Source organism: Panthera pardus, unplaced genomic scaffold, assembly GCF_024362965.1.
Source record: "Panthera pardus isolate Hobbes unplaced genomic scaffold, ASM2436296v1 HiC_scaffold_11, whole genome shotgun sequence".
Taxonomy (NCBI): Eukaryota; Metazoa; Chordata; class Mammalia; order Carnivora; family Felidae; genus Panthera; species Panthera pardus.
The window spans coordinates 63,975,815-63,996,265 of NW_026526666.1; the positions used below are offsets into that span (position 1 = coordinate 63,975,815).

The 20,451-nt window shown below is 46.4% G+C and overlaps 1 protein-coding gene across 9 annotated transcripts in view; it reads left to right on the forward strand.

Annotated features, from left to right (window-relative positions):
• Positions 1-10,901: 10,901 nt before the first annotated feature.
• Positions 10,902-20,451, forward strand: part of SLC1A7 (solute carrier family 1 member 7) — a 44,998-nt gene continuing 35,448 nt past the window's right edge. For 3 of the 9 annotated variants that reach the window (XM_053895233.1, XM_053895230.1, XM_053895236.1), the window contains exons 1-3: positions 10,902-11,322; positions 16,040-16,144; positions 16,892-16,971. In XM_053895233.1, coding sequence (XP_053751208.1) covers positions 11,146-11,322; positions 16,040-16,144; positions 16,892-16,971 — 362 coding nt within the window. In that variant the 5' untranslated portion in view covers positions 10,902-11,145. Of the gene's footprint in view, positions 11,323-16,039; positions 16,145-16,891; positions 16,972-19,420; positions 19,552-20,451 lie in introns of those variants that run through there. The other 6 variants (XM_053895235.1, XM_053895214.1, XM_053895212.1 and 3 more) reach the window with 4 other exon arrangements.

The window sequence follows — 20,451 nt, forward strand, 5'->3', positions numbered from 1 at the left end:
CATTGAAAAGTAAATTTATTAGGATAGGGAAGATTTTTAAAAGACAAATCATAAAGAAAAAGGTTGATATATTAGATTATGTTAAAAATTATACCTAAAGATATAGATAAGCCATAAACAGGAAACAGATATAAATGATGGGTTAATAAATATTCAGATTGTATGAAGAACATGTGAAAAGACAAACAACCCAATTAAAAATGGGCAAAAGAAATGAGCAGAAATTTCACTGAAGAGGAAACACAGATGGCTCACAAACGCATTAAAATATATTTAATTTCAGTAATCAGGGAAATGCAAATATACACCCTAATGTAATACTATTTCACACCTACCAGATTAGCAATAGTTAAAAATTAATCAGTACCAAATGTTGGAGATCATGTATAGCAATGGGAACTTTCACACATTGTGGATGAATGCATCAATTGGTAAAAGTCATTTGGAAAACAGGTGGTATTACCCAGTAAAGTTGAACACCTGCCTAACCTATGACCTAATAATTCCATTGCTATGTATGTAACCTAGAGAGAGTCTTGCACATGTGCATATAAACATTCAAGAATGTTGATCGTGACATTGTTCATAGTAATCAAAAACTGGAAAAAACATAAATGTCCATCAACAAGGCTTGATAAATAAATAATACTCCATTCATAACAAGAATGCTTTATAGCAAATTAAAAAATAAATTACAGCTATACTCGACGGCATTGAATCTTGAGAGCATGACAACACAGGGCTCCAACTCACAAACTGCAAGATGGGCCGAAGTCAGATGCTTGATCGACTGAGTCACCCAGGCACCACAAGACCTCTGTTTTTAATTGTGGCATCCTTAGATTTTATTGATTATAGCTTGGGGCTAAGGGAAACACAATATCCCTTTGCTAGAGCAAAATTGCCCTGACTCAGAACCCTCCTAAGAGTTTGGATGCTATCAGTGGTCAGAGAGTCAAGCCAGCCTTACTCACCCCAGCAGGAGTCAATCCCTGATCTTGACCTCTTGATCATTAAGCTAATGACTAATAGTTCTTAGCACTGTTGCCCATATTGTCATCCTCAAGTGCCACATTCACCATCAATCAACCAATCAAGGCATTAACAAGCTCTGGACTTAACAATGAGATAAAACGAGATTTAATTACAAGTCAGAGCCAGTTTACTTTTTTTTATGTTTGTTTATTTATTTTGAGAGAGATAGCATATGGGTAAGCAGGGGAGGGGCAGAGAGAGGGAGAGAGAGAATCCCAAGCAGCCTCCATGTTGTCAGCATGGAGCCTGACGTGGGACTCGAACTCACAAACTGTGAGATCATGACCTGAGCTGAAATCAAGAGTCAGATGTTTAACCAACTGAGCCACCCAGATGCCCCAAGAGCCAGTTTACTTTTAACCTTAGGTAAGTCCCTTTCCTTTGCTGGCATCTCTTCCCCCCTCTATAAAATATTACTTAGTCTAGATCAGAGTACTTGACCATTTTGAACACATACCTTCTTCAGAGGAACAGAAAAATTTCAAATTTCCCAGAGATAATGATGTGAACCTTACAGGGGAATATTCTCCTCTCCCCCAACCTTGGGAATTTTCATGGCTGGTGGGGTTAGGTAGAAACAGCCTCACTAGTCAAGAACATTTTGTTGAACTCTGTTGTTCAGGTAGTAAAAAAAAGAGAGGATTTGTGTTTATTTTCCAAAAATAAAATTAGGATATTGACTATGTTTTTTTTTTTTCATTTATTTTGAGAGAGAGAGAGAGCACACTCAGGGGAGGGACAGAGAGAAAGGGAGACAGAGAATCCTAAGCAGTCTCCCCGCTATCAGTGTAGAGTCCCACATGGCTCAAACCCACCAACTGTGAGTTCATGACCTGAGCTGAAATCAAAGAGTCCGAAGCTTAACTGACTAAGTCACCCAGGCTTCCCTTGACCATGCTTTTTAAAGCAAAACTTCCTCAGACACTCTGCCATGCCCCCCAAGGGGTTGTGCTTCATCCCCTCGCTCCTAGAGGATCACTTAATCAGATGACTGGTCTGTGGTTGTGCCCAGCTCTGGAGACTGGTCTAGGTGGGTGAGGTCTGGGAGGGAAGGTTAATGGGCTGTTCTCCTGAGCTCCTCACTCCTGCCCTTGCAAAGGCCCATCTCTGGTCTGAAGATTCTCCATGATTACTGCAGATCCCTCTTTAGCCAGGCTCTGACTGAAGGGTTCTGGGCCAGCTATCTGCACCATGTTTTCTTGTAGAATCAGCCCCCACCCTCAGCTCTGAGAAGGGGAAATCATCTGAACACAAACATTCCTGATGGTGTGGAGGGATCTGTTAATCATGGGCTTTCCTGGGGACCAGTTCTCAGCAGGATTTTTCTTAGCATTCCCCACATGAGACTTTTCAGTGGTCACTGCCCACTATGGGAGAGAGGGCCTATAGCCCAGTGCCTTCCTCCCCTCACCCTGATCCCATCAGTTGCTTGAAGCCCTTCTGCTATGTGCCCCCAAGATGTCATCTAGCTTTTGTTTGTTTTTCTCTGGGAACAAGGAGTTTACTACTTCTAGAGGGAGACCATTGCATCTTCAAACATTTATGGTTGTCAGATTCCAAAATGCTGAGGAGTTAGGCCTTAGAAACAGTGATGTGGCAGGAAGGAGGGAAGGTAGAAAAGCTTTTGAATAAGTTGTTCTTTCTGCTTGAGTTTTCCTAATTGAGGTCTCTATATCTTGCAACCATTTATTGAGCAGTTACTACATACCAAGCTCATGAATTATTTTTCATGTAAGATTCTAAACTTCCCCCAAACCCTATGAGTTAGGTATAATTAATATTCTCATTTCATGGACAAGGAAGTAGAGATTCAGAGCAGTGAGGCAACATGCCTAAAAGTTGCACAGGTAGTTAATGGTGGGGCTAGGAATTAAATCCCAGTCTGTCTGACACCAAAGCCCTTGCTTTCACCATGGTGTTTGCCTGTTCTGCAGCACTTTATAGCCTCTTGAAGGAAGGAGTCATCTTTGAGTTGAAAAAGCAAAAGCTCAAGGAGGTCAAGTGACTTACTGAGAGCATTCCTCAGTGTCAGAACATGCACCCTCTGCTCAGAGCCTCCGTGCATTGCTCGCTTTTATTTTGACTTTTTTGAGAAACCAAAGCTCACTCCATTTCTTGTTCAATTCCTTAATCTGATTCCCTAACATCTGTGGTCCCATCTGCCCAAGATCATCCTTTCCCCAGTCACCGGCCACTATGGCTCTGCAGACAGCTATCCTGTGTCCCCCATCCTGCCTCTCCCATTGAGCAACTGCTAACCTCAGCACCTTCCCAAAGGACATGATCATCTGGCCGCCAGAGGCAGCAGAGAGCAAGAGCCTGATCAGGCTGTACAGGAAGTGCTGGTAGTGGAGGCTGTTGCTCCCCAAGAGGCTCTACTCAGTTACTGCCATGCAGCCTCCTAGGTGGAGGCAATTCTGCACCATAAAGGCTGAAAAATGACAGGATTCTTTGAGAAGTGTTTCTGGGTTTACGGAGAACTGAGTAGAAAGGGGGAGACTCCAGTTCTGTTCCTGACTTGGCACCTGATTTCCAAGTAGCCCTGCCTAGTCTTCTTTCCTTCTCTGAGCATCAGAGAGTGGAGCAGAATAGCTCTGGGGCTCCCTGTGGGCTTTAAGCCTGGGTTTTGAACCCTCGATCCCTGATTTTGCTGGCTGTATGGGCCCAAACAAGTGAGAAGGAGTGGGCTGGAAAGCAGTGAGAAATCACCTGGACCAACTGTGGTCTGCAGTCTCTTCTATGCCTGCTGTGAAGCAGGATGGGTCATGCAGGGGAAGGGTAGACATCAGAGAAGGCAGAGCAATGGTGAACCTTGGGCAGCTGGTCCCAAGCTCTGGAGCAGCCTTACAGGAGAAGTTGAGCATTTTATACAAGAAAGAAAAGAAACCCAAGGTTAAGCATGATATGCCAAGAGGTGAGTGACTAGCATGATGTACTAGATATTTTGCTGTGTCTGCACAGTATATCCACTTCTCTAACTGCTCCCACACACAGCTACAGGGTTACCATAGAAATGGCGATTTTAAACAATGTGACCCTACCCCCTGCCCCTATTGGCCACAGGTGATTGGTCCAGACTGAGCCAATCAGAATCTTCCCTGGGAGTTTTGGATTTGGAGTGAAACAGAGCTGCTGGTAGCCATGTTTCCTCCACGAGGATCAGCACAGTAGCAGAAATGCTCCATCTCTCCATTAGAGAAAGAACAATCTAGCACAAATATCATCACCAAAATGTAGACTCAATGAGAGCAGAGATTGTTGTCTATTTCTGTTTGTTGCTTTACCCCTTGAATATGTGTGGCATGTAATAGTAGTGATAATAAAAGGACCATGTATATAGTGCTTATGATCAGACAAGTGTCCTAAGTGCTTCTCCCATGTAATTCATTTAATTCACATAACAATCCTAGAAGATAGGACGTTATTATCCCCATATTCCTTGAGAAAACTGAGACACAGGGTATCTTGTCTAAAGTCACACAGATAGTTGGTCTGGGAGCCAGGATTCAAACACAAGTCATCTAGTTCCAGAGGCTGTGCTCTTAATCACTATTTTATACCACCTCTTAATAAACATGCTGATGAGGAATGAATGAATGGATCAGTCATGCAGAAAGGAGAGAGAGAATTCTGTCAACAATTGAGAACCGAGTTCATATGGTCTTTGCAGCCCAACTCTGCTCTTGCCCTTGAGTTCTGTGAAGGCCTCACCATCCAGTCTTATAAATGGGATCAGTTCCATGGGCATCTGAAGGGTCCTGTGCTTGGTTTAATGCTCTGCTGTCACCATCTCTGAATTCTTAATAATTTATCTTTGAATTTGTGTTTTATAAGCAAAGTTGGACAGGCCAGTGGAGCATGATGTGAGCAGAGAAGATGTGTGCAGTATAAATGAACCCGCCCAGTTTCTTGCCCCTCTGCTTGTGTTAGTGTATGTGGTGTCCCATGAGCTCAGAATTCTGGTAAGCTGGCCACACACGGACGTTCAGCAAGACTCAAAGCAAGTCCAAGGAAAGCATGTTATGTCTATAGCAGAGTAAGCAGGGGTGCTGTCAGCCATGAAAACCTATGCTTTCCTCAAACCAGAACTTGCTTTGAACACAGAAAGGAGACAGTGGTGTTATAAGAAAGGCAAACGGTCAAGGAACCTTACCATATCCTTTCTTACTGGTGTAATTTTCCTGTTCTGGCCAACCACTGATACTGAAAATGATATAGAAGAGAAAGGGCTACCCATATAGTTCCTTTGCTTTTCAGTCCTTCCCCACCCATAAGCCAAGGGTAAAGAATGTACTGACTGGTAGAATGTTTATGTGTCAAGAGACAAAGACAGTTGAATTCGTTTTGTATGGTGTTTCCACTGCTCCAGTTAAGAACAAAATATATATACATGTATGGGCTTCTAAATAAAAATTGTGTCCTTTTGGTGACTCTGCATACAAGACAAATGCTCCTCTATTTGCATTTAAGAGTGGAGCTGCAAATATAAAGGTGAACAGGAAAATTCATGTTAATAATTTAAATTTTTAATTTTTATTATTTCAGAATGACATTAAATAGCAAACACAACAAACAAACAAACAAAAACAAAAAAACAAAAAATAAAAAACAAGCCAAAAAAAATCCACCATAATAAGTTGAGAGAGAGACTGTGGAAGAAAGAAAATGCTTCATATTTTAGTACATTTAATGCACTTTTTTCCTGCTTTTTGAACAAAAATCTCCACATGTTCCCTTTGCACTGGGCTTCACAAACCATGTCATCAGCCTGCGTATAAATTTCCTTTTTACCTAAGCCAGTTTGATTTAATTTCCTGTTATTTTCTTTAAAAAATTTTTTTAACGTTTATTTATTTTTGAGACAGAGAGAGATAGAGCATGAGCGGGGGAGGGGCAGAGAGAGAGGGAGACACAGAATCCGAAAGAGGCTCCAGGCTCTGAGCTGTCAGCACAGAGCCCGACACAGGGCTCAAATTCTTGGACCGTGAGATCACGACCTGAGCCGAAGTCAGACGCTTAACCGACTGAGCCACCCAGGTGTCCCAGTTTCCTGTTATTTTCTAACCAGAGTCCTAATTAATTTGGAATTGGAATTTGAACTTGCTGAGGGTTTTAACTTTACACTTTGCTCCAGCTATTATATTCAAATGAATGGAAGTATAATGCAATGTATAGGTATTGGAGAGGTTCACAAATTTGGGCAAAGTCACATAGCTTCCAAGGGAATGACCTGAGATTTGAATCTGGCTCATTGTGACTCCAGAAAGTTCAAAAGAATTTTCTGTGATAATGCAAATGTTCTGTAACTGCTCAATATGGTGGCCACTAGCCACACGTGGCTATTGAGCCCTTGAAATGTGGCTACTACAACTTAAGAACTGAATTTTAAACCATCTAATTTTCATTAATTTGAATGTATATAGTGTGATCACGCAGATCCAGAATTTGTGCCCTTACCCTGTAACCCCAATACCTGACTGATTCAGCAAGTGTTTGTAGCGGGACTGAGTTGCTCACTGGTTCCCTCTGGTTCATGGCTCTTTGATAGAACCTGGCACATAGTAAGTGCTCAACAAACAGCAGCTAAGTGGTTTCATGGGTGCTCAGGCCCAATTTCTATAGATGAACAGTCTAGAAAGGAGTGGCTGTAAAGGGAAGAAGGACAGCAACATAAGAGTCACTTTACCCCACTGTCTGAGGCAAACATGGGAAAGGACCAGCCTCAGCAGAGGTCAGGACAGCCTCTCAGTGACTAACGCTCACAGGAATCCACACCAAGATGGGCAAGTTGTCCACAGAAAACCTTCCCGGAAGGACCCAGCCTAGACTAGGCTGGGAAGGCTTCTCAGGGAGGAGATTAAGGCACCTCTGGTATGTCTCTGAAAAGCAGCCAACAAGCCCAGAGCTGTCATCACCATAACCCAGCTAGGAGCTCAGACAGCTCAACCCAAACTCATTTCGATACATGGAGGAAGGGGTGAGGCCCCAGGCCCACTGGCCACCCCAGCACACTGCTCCCCTGCAGGTTCCAGAGCCAGCTCTTGCACCTCCCGCCAGGGCTCCTCTTTCAGAACAGGCTCTCCTCTTGTCTCCCTCTTGACCAGCACCCCCTTCCTTGGGTTAACTCGTGGTTTACTCAGGCCTCTGGCTAAATGACCCTTCCTCCAGGAAGCCTTCTCACCCCCACCACCCCGGGCTGAATTGACCCCTCTGCTGGCACTGGAGAATCATCACTCACTAACAAATAAATCCACCTTGGTTCCTGCCACCACGCCCGATGCAGAGTTGTTACAGTGGCAACGGCTTGCCTGCAAACTCCCTTCTGCAGAGCAGAGCAGCTGTACTTGAGTACGGCTCACATGGGCTGCATTTTTCTTTACGTTGCATTACACTTCCACTCAACTGGATTGGGCTCGTTTTTCACAACATTCTTTATCTTCCCTGCCCAGAGCATCTTAATCTGTGCAGCTCAAGTCTCCCAGGAAGCATCTCTCAGGCTTCTCGCTGCCCATCAGTTTCAGCCGCTCTGGAGGGCAACTCCTTGCTCCTTGGGGTGCCCCTTGAGCCCCCAGTCTAAGCCTTCAACTTTGAAGGTGAACCCTCAAGGTGTTTTCAAGTGACATGGTAACAGAGACTTCACTCCATTCTCATAGATATTTATTTCCTTGTCTGAGCCACTTAAAAGGGAACCAGGGTTCATGCTCAGGTGGTGACGGCAGAAGGGCCTGAATAGGAGGAAAGAAGGAATGTTGTATCTGGGATAATTAGGGAAGGCTTCAAGGAAGATGGGGCATTGGACCTGCGTCTTTGGAGTCAGAGGAAAGAACATTCCAGGCGGAGGAAATAGCATGAGCACAGGGGTAGAGGCCTAAGAGAAATGCAGGGCTAAGGGACTTGAAGTGGTTGGTGTTATAGAAGCTCCAGGTCTCTCGAGCAGGAGGAGGGGGTGTCCTGAAGAGGTGAACCAATGCAAGCCCCTGGGGCCCTCAAACCCTTCCCTAAGAAGCAAGGACTTCATCCGGGAGACCGGGATGTTCCGAAGTTGTGTTCCCCAAACACCAGACCCATGGACTTCTCTGCTGCAGAAGAGGGCTAAGATTCTGCATCCCTACTCAGTGACTTCCTCCAACATATATTAGTATTGTAAAACTTAATAGTATAACTAATACTAACTACCTGTGAGTGTCTACAAGGCAGCAGGTGATGCTCTGAGCACTTAGCATGCATCACCATATTTGACCCACATCACAACTCTATGAACTAGGCACTATTATTGTATGTATCATTCCTATTTTGTAGAGAAGTCAAGAAGTTTGCCCAAGATCACACAGTTAGTAAATAGACCTAAAGTTTGAACTTGAACAGTCTGACTTTGAGCTGTCCTAAAGAATTTAACTTTGTTCCATCCAGCATTTCCCAACTTGTTTTTAATTATGGAAAACATTTGCATATCTAGTAACATTGTAAGGCAATTGATTCTGTGGGCAACAGGGAGCTATTAAAGCATTCTTGGGGCACCTGGGTGGCTCAGTTAAGCTCCCAGACTCTTGATTTCAGCTTAGGTCATGATCTCAGGGTTCATGAGATCGAGCCCTGCATGGGAGGGAGCCTGCTTGGGATTCTCTCTCTCTCTCTCTCAAAATAAATAGATAAACTTTAAAAAAAATAAAAAATAAATAAAGCGTTCTCATCCTGGACTCTGGATTTGATTTACAAATATCCTTAGTAAGCTCATTATTAGTCACTTACACTTTAGTGTGAATTAGTTCTTTCTTAGAGTTCCCTAAATTTTCTTACAAGCTTCCTGAAGGTAAATACTGTGTCAACTCATTGCTGTGTCCCCAGTACCTAAGAGAGGTGGCATGAGACGTTGCTATAAAAACATTTGCTTGAATGAATTATAATTTCACCTATTGAAGACAGTGGGAAGAATGGAAAGAAAGGCCTAGAGTCTGGGAGGCAGGTCGTGGTACTGTCAGAATGGAGGGACAGGAGGCAGGAGCAGTTGTGAGGGCTCCAAGGGAATCAGTCTTAGAGCTGAAGTGGAGAGCACTTCACACGCTTCAGCACGCTTTATTTTTTATTTTTTTTAAGTCTATTTATTTATTTTGAGAGAGAGAGAGAATCCTGAGCAGGCTCCCATGCAGGGCTCGATCTCACGAACCCTGAGATCAAGATTCACCTACATCAGTGGCTTGGCTACAGGCCAGGCCAGGACACTGACTGAAACACAAATCCAAATCTCTACTCCAAATATTTTCTCTTTTCAACAGTAACTGTACCGTCTGGTTAATTGGAAAATGAGACATTCATTGGAGTTGAAGGTTTATCGGGAAATTCCTGGTTTTAAGAATCACAGTTGGAGAAAAAACACCTCTCAGACTGGTAGCCACCTCACTCTCACCGCCCGAAGCTATTGGCAAAGAGAGGCCCTTCAGAAGATGTTTCTCTCCTTTTTTTTTTTTTTTGAGACTTTTAATTTTTTTTTTTTAAGTAGGCTCTGTGCCCAAAGTGGGGCTCAAATTCACAACTCCCGAGATCAAGAGTCACATGCTCCACCGACTGAACCAAACAGGCACCACACCCCTAACAGCCCTCACCCCAACCCCCCTGCCATTTCTCTCATTCTAAGGAGGGCAAGACTGAGGCCCAAAAAAGGCAAGGTCACAGAGCTGGTTAAGTTGGGACCAACATCCAGGGGTCCCCCTCCCAGTCGGGAGCTCTGTGCACAGCTTCAGGGCCTGCACCCCAGCCCCCTCTGCCTGGACCCCCCAGCCCTCCCTGCCATTCCTTGCCCTCTCCTCTCCATCTTCCTCCTTCCCCCCTTCGTCAGGGGAGGACCCCTTGTGCACACGCATGCTCTCCCTGCTGCCGCCTGACTGCCCCTAATGAGATTACAGACTCCTGGTGAGACAGACTAGAGTTAATTCTCTGTAGCTTTAAAGGGCAGGCCAGGCCACAAAAAAAGAGCAAAAAGAAAACTTTGCTCACAAAAATGGCTAAATGTGGACGATGATCCTAACAGCACTTTGCCCTGCTCGGCACAGTGCAGTTCACCCCTGCTTTCACAAATAATCTCTGGATGGGAAGTCACACCAGCGCTAATGATGCTATTATTATGTTTGTTTTTCAAATGGGGAAACTGAGGCACCCTGAGCTTATATGGCTTGCCCGGGGCCACACAGCTAGTAAACGGCAGAGCTGGGAATTGAATAGGTCCCTTGGGCTGTGTCATTTTAAAAAATGATAGGCTATGAGAGCTGACAGGGTTCCCAGCTTCAGGCTTAAAGCAACCTGAGGGATACACATCACAGAGAATGGCCGGCCCCAAGTCTGAACCCAGATCCATTGGGTTCAAATCCTGTAGCCCCCATAATACTGCTGAGCACTTTTGAAGCCATCTATTCGTGTGGTGGAAATCAAACCAACATAGGCCTGAATTCCACTCTGCTACTGCTGCCTCTGTGAAAATGACCAAGGGACTCTCACTCCTGGGGTCTCCATTTCAGTAAAATGAAGGTTGGAGTCTTAGGGTTGTTGGGTGATTCCATATGATTCACATAAGTCAAGCAACTAGAACAGGCCGGCGCACAACACATGTCCTTTGCCTCAGTTTCCTCATCCGTAAAATGATACGTATCAGTACTTACATCTCAGAATCGGTATTAAGATCAAATGTGCTAATGCAAGTAATGTGCTTCTAGAATAGCACCTGCTATGTGATAAATGCTTAACGTTAGTGATTGCTAGTATCCTCTTGCTTTGCCTTCAGTTCTTTCTGAAATGAAGTGGGGGTAAAAATCAAACCAACCGAGCAAGTGTCCCTCTGTTCCTCCTGCAAGTCTCTGGGCCCCTCCCTTGTTTAAGAGGTGCACTTGGCTTTGAGGTCCAAACCCCCAGACCACGTGGCCTGCTCTAATTTCCCAGGCCCTGATCTGTTCCTGGCTCCTAATGACGCAGCCGGTAATAGGATTGTGGCTTCCCTCTGGGGCAGACACACAGGCCATGGCCGTGGGGCTGGCGACTGGTGCTTAGCAACCCTGACCACCTGCCTGCTGAGCAGCCAGTGCCCCTGGCTGGGACGCCGAGCCCCCGGCTGGCCTCACGTGCATGGAATGGTGCTGTGCCTTGTGCCAGCAGACTGGGCTCACCATGGTGCCAGGCGCCGTCCTGGCACGAGGGAGGGATGTGTGCAAGCGGAACGGACTGCTCATCCTGTCTGTGCTATCTGTCACCGTGGGCTGCCTTCTCGGCTTCTTCCTGAGGACCCGTCGCCTATCACCACAGGTCAGCCACCCAGAGCTTCACCGGGTCCCCATCGAGGAGGGGTGTGTGGGCCTGAGGGATCTGGGAATCACAGTCCCACGCTCCGACTCCCTGGTGACATGACAGTGGGTGAGGCACTCTGCCTCTCTGGGTCCCAGTTTTCTCATCTGTAGCACGGGTGTGATAAAACACTGCAGGACTGGAGTGAGGTCCAATAAAATGGTGCAGGAAGTGGTTACAAATGGCATCACCGGGTGAGTGAGAGGCAAGGACATCTCCTTAGAAGAACCACAGGGCCAAGAGGCATGGGAACAGGAAGAATGAGGACGTGTAAGAATGCAAGGCAGGCATCAGAGAACACCTCTTACAGGAGCTCAGATGAACAGAGAGCCAGGAAGGCTACACCAGGCAGAAGTAACAGCAGGAGTGAGATGCAGGGCCATGAAAGATTTGGGCATGTGTGGAGCAGGCTGTTCATGGCAGCTGGAACGTACACTATGAGGCAGGGGCTGGAGCTCAGGGGCCGTCGGGCCTCTGGATCCCATCACCAAGCACAGGCCTGGGACAACTATGAGTAGTTTGGGGCAGGAGAGTGAAATGGTCAGATCTCAGCTTGGAGAGATCATTCTGGTGCTGAGTGCAAGCTGAGGCAGTGCTACAGGCAGGGGACCAAATGAGAGGGTGGCTGCAGGGGTGAGACCTACAGCATGATGAACAGGGCACTTGTGAGACCTGTTTCCAAAAGAGGAGCCCTCAGGATGTGGTGGCGGATTGGATGCAGGGCAGGAAATCAGGGCAGGCCCCCAGGTTTCCGGCCTGTGTGACGGCCTGAGCAAGGGCCCCTTTCCCTCTCGGCACCCATCTCCCACGGGACAGGGAAGGACACTCATACGGCATTAAAGAAAAGATTATTCTGACACTTGTTGTAACAGTAAGGGAGACTTTATTCAGGACTATTCAGGACCATGGGAATAGGAGAGAGAGATCAGGCTTAAGTCCGAACACAACAAAGACAGCTGAGGATTTAGAGCCAATGAGCATGGTAAGGGGCCAACACATAGAAAATTGCTAAGAGGAAACATGGAGGGTGAAGGGATTCCTGCTAAATCAACTTAGCAGGATTCTTGCTGAAGGTAAAGAGGGGGCATTCTCCCTAAACTGACTTGGCAGGATTTTTGCTATAACTGGGCTAGGCAGGCCGAAGACAAGGCTAAGGATGAGGCCTGGCCGAAAAAGGGCTTAAAGTAGCTCGTCTCGCGTTTGTGCAAGGAGTCTTTGCTGATGGGCTCTTGGAAGATCCCCTATTTCATAAATTTCCTCTTCCTGCAGCTCACGGATACCAGGTGTCAATACACCTGGGGCTCAAGGCATCAGATTTGGTCCCCCATGAAAAGGGAAACACCCTGTCCCTGAGAACTGAGCCCCTATTACAGCAGTAACACTGTTAAGCCACTCTCGGCTATTTAGGGAGAAGCATGGACTCTGGGAGCAGTGGTGGCTCCCAGACCCCTGGACTCTGACTCTACTAGTAAATGGCTGTGAGGCCTTAGGCAAAATGCTGTCTCCTTTCTGGGCTTTGTTTTCCTCATCTGGAGTGGGGGGCACTGTATGTCCACCAGGATTGTTCTGAGAATAAACAAGGATTCATACAGCATGTGGAAGAATGAATGAATTACAGCGGTGCTGAGTGGCTGGTCCTTCACTCCCCTCTCCCTTATCTACCTGTCCAAGTCCGACCTATGTCCAGGAACCATCTCATATTCCATATATTATAAAAGTTCTTCCAGACCTGCCTCACTCTGAACTAATACTCTGCTCCCACACTCATGCCACGCTCAGCCTTCTGCTGTCACCAGCTGCCAGCTGTCTTGCTTCGGAGCCCTTTGTGCAGGTGTCTATCCCTCCCATCAGAATTTAACTTGATGAATATCACATGGGCTTTCACGAGCCAAAATGTGAGTCTAGTTCAGCGCTTGTCACAGAGACAACCCTTGACTTTTTGCCGAATTAAACTGGCAATGGCACAAACAATCTGCAATCTACTTTCTTTAATTTCCCTGAGCAACAAAAAATATATTTCCTGCAGGAAGATTATTTTGTGAAAACAAATTGGAATGCTTCTCATTAAAAGCCAAGCTCCTCCGGGGCCTCCTTTGCCAAAGCGGCCTGCCCCATCTGCTTGGAAATGCAAATGTGTTCCGGTCTGGATTAACCTGCCAGATAAATTGAAGAAAGGATGTGAAGTCTTAGAACAATTATTTGGCAGGAATTGGCTTTCCCAGCATCTTACTTTGAAATCCAGGAGTTGTTTCTGTGATCTCTGCCAGTGACTCAGAAACTAAACCCTTATTTTGTAAGCTTATGCAACAGTCAAAAGTCATAAACAATTTGCACAATGGAAGAATGTCCTACTTGTGAAAAGAACTTAGAAAATCACAGATTTTCTCTTTGGAAATAGTATCTCATTAAAAAAATACAGATTATTTTGAGAGTTCTGGTGAAACCACGGTGAATTTACAATTGCATCCATCTTCCTTTCCTTCCTGGAATCCCACTAAAATTACAGTAATGGAATTGTTTAAAGAAATAAACTCCCAGGAGAATATGAAAGGAGATAGTGGAGAAAAGAAGTCGAGCGAGTACCATAAATTAGGCAAGAAGGGAAGTGGATAGAGTTGAATGATCGCACTTAGTAGGAGCACAGAAAGCTAAAACCTGTGTCTGTAGAAGTGGATGCCACATCACTTTGGCTTAGAGGACTCTAGAAAGGTTCTGCACTTGAAAGTGCACAGAGCTGCAGGAGGCCACGTGAAGTATGGAGGTGAAATCAGGGGCATTGGCTGGAATTTTGTTAACCAGAGCAGTTGGGCCCCTAAGTCCCCTCCAGTTCATGTAATGGGGAGACTCCTTTCCACCCATCTCTACTGTCCTGCCTGTCCCAAAGAGCCAGAGAAGCTTGATTTAGGGATATCAGGCCCACCTGTGTGTGTTGGGAGAGGGGAGGTGATGAGGCACATGCGTCCCACCAATTAGCGGGATCCCCAAAGATTGCTGTCACCTGGGCTTAGACACACCCTCACCCCCTAGTTGGAGTTAGGAAGAGGCTTCTAACTGAAGCCTCAGAGAAAACATCTCCAAATTCTGCTCTCAAGGGGATTCCTCCCCATCCCATCCTATCCCCAGTACAAAAGTCAGACTGTCACCTGTTACCTTCCTTTGAGGAGCCATCACTTGACAAGCTTCACTCATGCACACAGAAGTTTAGTGCCTCACACTTACATATGAGCAGAAGCCAAGGTCAAAGCATCTAACAGAAAGAGACCAAACAAACAGAAAAGAGGGTCTCTATAAAGCAGAGACAATGCAGGAAATAGAAAAAAACATTTAAATCTTTTCTTAAGTTTTTTGGACATGTGAGAGAAGATATCGTGACTGTAAAACAGAACAAGATGCAAAAAGAAAGAACAATCTAAAAACACAAAAGACGTTTTGAAATTCAAGATCTATGAGCCAAAATAAAAATGTCAGTAGCTAGCATAAAGTTGCAGGGATCTCCCAGAACGTAAAACAAGAAGAGATGAAAATAAAAGAAAATATAAGGAAGTCAGAGGTGTCCAACATCCAACTCCCTAATAAGAGTTTTAGAGAGAGCTAGCAGAACATATGGAGAGAAAAATTTCACAGAGAATATAAGACATTTTCTCAGAAGCAAAAAATATGCACACCACTATGAATTTAAAAGAAAAAAAAAGAAGAAAATCAGAAAATCTCGTCCTGTGGTACATCACCTCATGAAAATTAGAGAAAACTGGAAATTGACAGATATTCCTTCAATGGATCTGAGGGAATAGAACAAGTCTCAGCTAAGGGATAGGAAGAATGGTTCCAAACATCATAAGCAACTCTAGAATCTAGAAGACAAGGGGGAGGGAAATTCTTTCAAACTAAGAATCTTATATTTGGCCAGACTACTATCGGACATAAGGGTACAATAAAGCATTTTTGTTCATGCTCATGGGACTCAGAAGTTTCTCTCCCATTCACCCTTATTTTTTAAAGACTTTCTGGCTCATTGGAAACCACAGTAGAACGGGACAAGGAGGCTTGATTTCTGGTCCTGCACAGTCACTGCTATGTCCCCTCCCTCTCTTGGCTCAGCTGAACTAGATCTTTAAAACCCCTTTCTCAGCACCAAAATTCTATGAGTTGGGGCTTTTCAAAGTATCAGACTATTAACCAAGTGTTATGTTTTTTAAAAAAAATGGTTCCAAGTACAAAAATTTAACTTGGATGGTGCTTGAAAGTCCCTGTACCGGCCTCACCCACAACCTTACCCTCAGGAAGGTGGCCTCAAGCATGGTTTGCTAGAAATAGCAAAACAATTAAATTGAATTTAAAAACTTAAAAACAGCACACTCAGTTAAATTTGAATTTCAAGTGAATAACAAAAATTATTTGTTGTTGGGGCGCCTGGGTGGCTCAGTTGGTTAAGGGTCCGACTTTGGCTCAGGTCATGATCTCACAGTTTGTGAGTTCCAGCCTGGAATCAGGTTCTGTGCTGACAGCTCAGAGCCCACTTTGGATCTTCTGTATCCCTCTCTCTGCCCCTCCCCCAGTAGCACACTCTATCACTCACTCTCTTTCTTTCAAAAATAAATAAACATTTAAAAAAATTATTTGTTGTTCATATGAAATTCATATGAAATTCAGCTGGGCTTAGTGACCCCTTCTACTTCAGCTGTCAGGTTCTGGACATGTGATTCTGGAGACAGCTGACAGGCGAGGAGACCTAATCCAAGGCCCCAAGGGTAGGCTAGACCTAGCGGCCTGTGAGGAAGCCAATGTAAGAACTCTGCTCGGTAGGGTCTCTTTATACTGGATGGTGTCCCACCAACCCGATTCTCTCTCCTTTGCCAGGAGGCTGGCAAGAACCCATGATGATGCCAGGATGGGTTGGGGGTGGGGAGGCACCAGAGAATGGGCCCAATGCAGAAGAAGAAACTGACTCAAGAATGTCATGCTCTGTGGATGAGTCAGTCTCCCCATAAACTAGACTGAGAATTCCGTTGCAGGAACTGTGCCTAATTCATTCTGGGGTACCCAGCACGATGCTTGGCCATATGGGCTGAATGAACGTGTGAACAGTATATGGCCCTGTCCTCTTGCCACTTACCATCTGCTACATGAATTATACCATGAATGGGCAGATGAATGGTGCAGAGGTGGAGGAGAGCTGTCATTTACTGTGATTACTGAACATTTACTCTCATCCAGGCACTCTGCCAGGTGCTTTATGTACCTCCTCTCATTTAAGCCTCCAAATGATCCTATGAAGTAGTTGTTACCCTTGTTACAGATGAGAAAAACTCAGATCGAGTAACTAGCTTAAGGCCACACAGCTAGTTACAGGGGGTCAAGATTAGAACCCAAGTCTGCTTGGCTCCAAAGCCAGTGCTTCCTCTGTGGACTCTGCTGTCCACGTGCTGGACAAGAGAGGGTGGGTGAATCAGGGCTTTGAACGTTGTAAAGAATGGAGCAGCTGTGAGGTCGGTACTGCCTGCTATAACCCCAGCTCTTCCTGCATTTTCAGGAAATTAGTTACTTCCAGTTTCCTGGAGAGCTCCTGATGAGGATGTTGAAGATGCTGATCCTGCCACTGGTGGTCTCCAGGTGAGGGAGGGGCAGGTGTTTGGCTGGGAGGCCAGGGCTCGGAGGGGAGAAGATTCTGTACAGATTCAGTAGGTGCCCTGCTCCTGCTGTGGGTGGCTGGCCTGAAAACTGCGATTGGGGGTCTTTATGGGCACTCGGGTGTGGCACGGGCTGCTGAAGCCCGGGTCATTCAGTGGCACCAGTTATTTCAGTCCCATTCAATGGACTTTTTAGTGACTTAAAAAAGTGACTTGGTGTCATAGGACGTGACCTGGCTCCCAGGTAGCTCAGGGCCAGGGAGTTCAGGGATTGCTTCCCAGCAGAGGGGCTCTTTATGGTGAATGCAGCAGGGTGTGGGGAAAAGACAACTTTGGAGACACTCATGAGATAATATGCTGGCTCAGCTCTGCAACATTGGACGGTTCCCAGACTCCTCTGAGCTTCAGTTCCCTCACCTATACAATGAGAATAATAGCACCTACTCCAAAGGGTTGTTGCAAGGACTGTACGAGACTATATACTTGCATGTGCTAGATGTTCGAAGGACTGGGTCACAGAGTGTGAGGAACCGTGGTGGGAGCTGAAGTTGGGGGGAGGTTCTTGCCCCAGCATGAAAGACCTTGTATGCCAGGCTTAAGAATTCAGACTTTACTCACTGGGGGAGGACCACTGGAAATCACTGGAGATCACCTGTCTCTACCAATGGCATGCTGTGTGCCCTTGAGCAAGCCCTTGCCCCTCTCTGCGTCTCAGATTTCCTCACCTATAACAAGCTGGCTGCTCCAGGTGCTGTCTAAGAGCCCTTCATTGCTCTGAGGCTGTGGGTTTGGAATCCTCACCTCCCAGGACTTCTCTGCAGGGAGGGAGGTGCACACATCTCTGAGACCTGTATGTGTGTGTTGGAGGGGGGTAGTGGGGTCTGTCCCTTAGGGCAGGGTCATCGCTTCGCAGCCTCCCTGATGCTGAGCCCTGAGACATGAGCCAACTCCTCTCCCCTTTCCCTCTAGTGCTGGGAGGCACTCTCTACTCCCCGCAGGGGTGCTTTGTCAAGTACAGTTCGACTTCCTGCAGGCAGCACTTAGGTCTCTCAGGACTCAGCCTCCATCCCATCCAAGACTCTGCTGAAACACAGCTTCCCTCCCTCCAGAAGCTTTCCCTGATTCCCCAACCCACTCTGCTTGTCATCTCCTCTCTATGCATCTTTTGAGTCATTCACTGGGTCAGTGAATCTGTCAAGGTCACCAGTAGCTTCCATGTTGCTAAATCCAAAGGACACTCTCAGTTCCTGCTCTGTGTGACCTCTCTCTCCACAGCAGTTGCTACACTCGATAGAGCGGCTGATCCCCCCCTTTCCCTCGTGAAATCCTCCTCTTGGTGCTCCCCTCCTCCCTGCCTCTGTGGTTGCCTGCTCTCTGCCCCTTTATCCCAGCTTCTCTTCCTCTACTCCTCTCTGAATGTCGTCGCTTTCGAGACTTCTCTCGTCCATTCTCATGGCTTTGAGGTACGACCCAGAAGCCCAACACTCCAAGTACAGATTTCCCCCCCAGACCTCTCATCTGAGCACCACACTTGAACTACCTATTTGACATCGCTCCTGGATATTCAACAGGTGTCTCAAATTTAGTGTCACCAGCCTGAGATTTTACCCCACAAACCAGTTCCTTCTCCTGTTTTCTGCTTGTCATTACACGGCAGCTCCGTCCACCCAGCTATTCAAACCTCCTTGCTTATTCCCGTCCCATCCCCACCACCAGCCCGTCTGCCAGTGACTGCGTCTGGTTCTGCCTCCCAGTGCCAACCCAGCTTCACCCCCACCACACGGGTCCAGACTCCACAGTAACCTCACTGGCCTCCTGGCTTTGGTCCTTGTTCCCCTCCTACCCATACTCCACCCAGTGGTCAGAGTTACCTCCTGAAAAGCCATCTGGGCCATGCCATTCATTAACCCGAATGAACATGACATTCCATGGCATTTAGAACAAACTCTCCCGCCCTTACCCTGATCTCAGAGGCCCTGCCTGATCCTTCCCTGCCTGCAACCCACCTCATGCCAGGCCCCACTCACTCCAGTCCCACTGGCCTTTTAGACCAGACCGAACCCTCCCCCACCTCAGGGTCTCCACGCATGCTGTTCCTTCTGCCTCCAACACTTCATATCTCTTCCTCTTGATCTGTTTGTTTTTTTTTAATATAACTTATTGTCAAGTTGGCTAACATACAGTGTATACAGTGTGCTCTTGGTTTTGGCGGTAGATTCCCATGATTCAACGTTTACATACAGCACCCAGTGCTCATCCCAACAAGTGCCCTCCTCAAGGCCCATCACCCATTTCCCCCTCCTCTTCCTCTTCTTTAGATCTCCATGTCACCGTCACTGCCTTAGAAAGGCCTGCCCCACCCATCCCCCCTCACCACCACCTTCACTCTGCCTCACCACACCCTATTCCTTTCCCGGCACAGCCCTTACCATCCACTGTTGTCCTGTATGTATTCACTTGTTTGCTTGTTTCTTGATCTCCCACAGGACCATAAAGTCTGTAAAGGCAGAGACAGTAGTCTGCTGAGGTTCCACTCTGGACCTAGCCAAGTGCCTGGCACATAGTAGGTACTCTTTAATACTTGTCAAGTGAATCAGTGAAGGAATTCAACAATCAGGCATTGTGCTCTCTGGGCACTTGGCCCTGTCCTGGGTGCTGCACATATAGAGATCAATGAGGGTCAGTCCTGGCAGAGCTCACAGGCTGTGAGGGAGAAAACAGATGGTTACATGACAGCTAGGTAAGTGTGTCAATGGAAGAAGCAGAAGACTCTTCTCTTTTCTCCTTTTTCCCTGGATTTATTATGATATAAGGCGCAGGAATCCTGTTAGGTGGCTTTACGGTCCTTTGCCATGACCGTCCTTTACTGCCCAGGTGTCACCACGTACTCAGAACAGAAATACCTCAAAGACAGAGGGTTTGCATGGACTTGGAGTCCCACAGACCTGGGCTCCCACCCTGGCGCTGTTGTTTTCTGGCTGTGTGATCTTGGGCAAGTCATTTGACTTTTAAAAAGGCCTGGAGTCAGTCAGAGACCTGGGACCTAGACATGCTGCTACCACAAATTATCACATGATCTTAGGTAAGGCACCTTCACTCTGGGCCTTGGTTTACCCAGCTTACCTAGCGACTAAGGGCCTGTCCAGCTCTCCAAGTCCTGTCTCTCACTAGACAGAAGTGCTTTCTCTGGGCTGGGAATGGAATGCGGTATTAACTTGAGAAAAGCCAGTGTGTGTTCACACATTTCCTTTGTTTATTATACAGTTTGGGCTCATGCAGAGCAACCGTGTCACTGAAAAATGGAAGTGCTTTCATATTCTCCTACTAAGGGAGAATTGAACCTTCTTAAGGGGGAAAAAATGACACATTTCTAAGCCCCAAACCCTCTGTCCTTGAACTCACCTTCCTTTAGCTTCAACTGTGATCCATCCATTCATCGGTCGCCCACAGTTCCCCGAGCGCT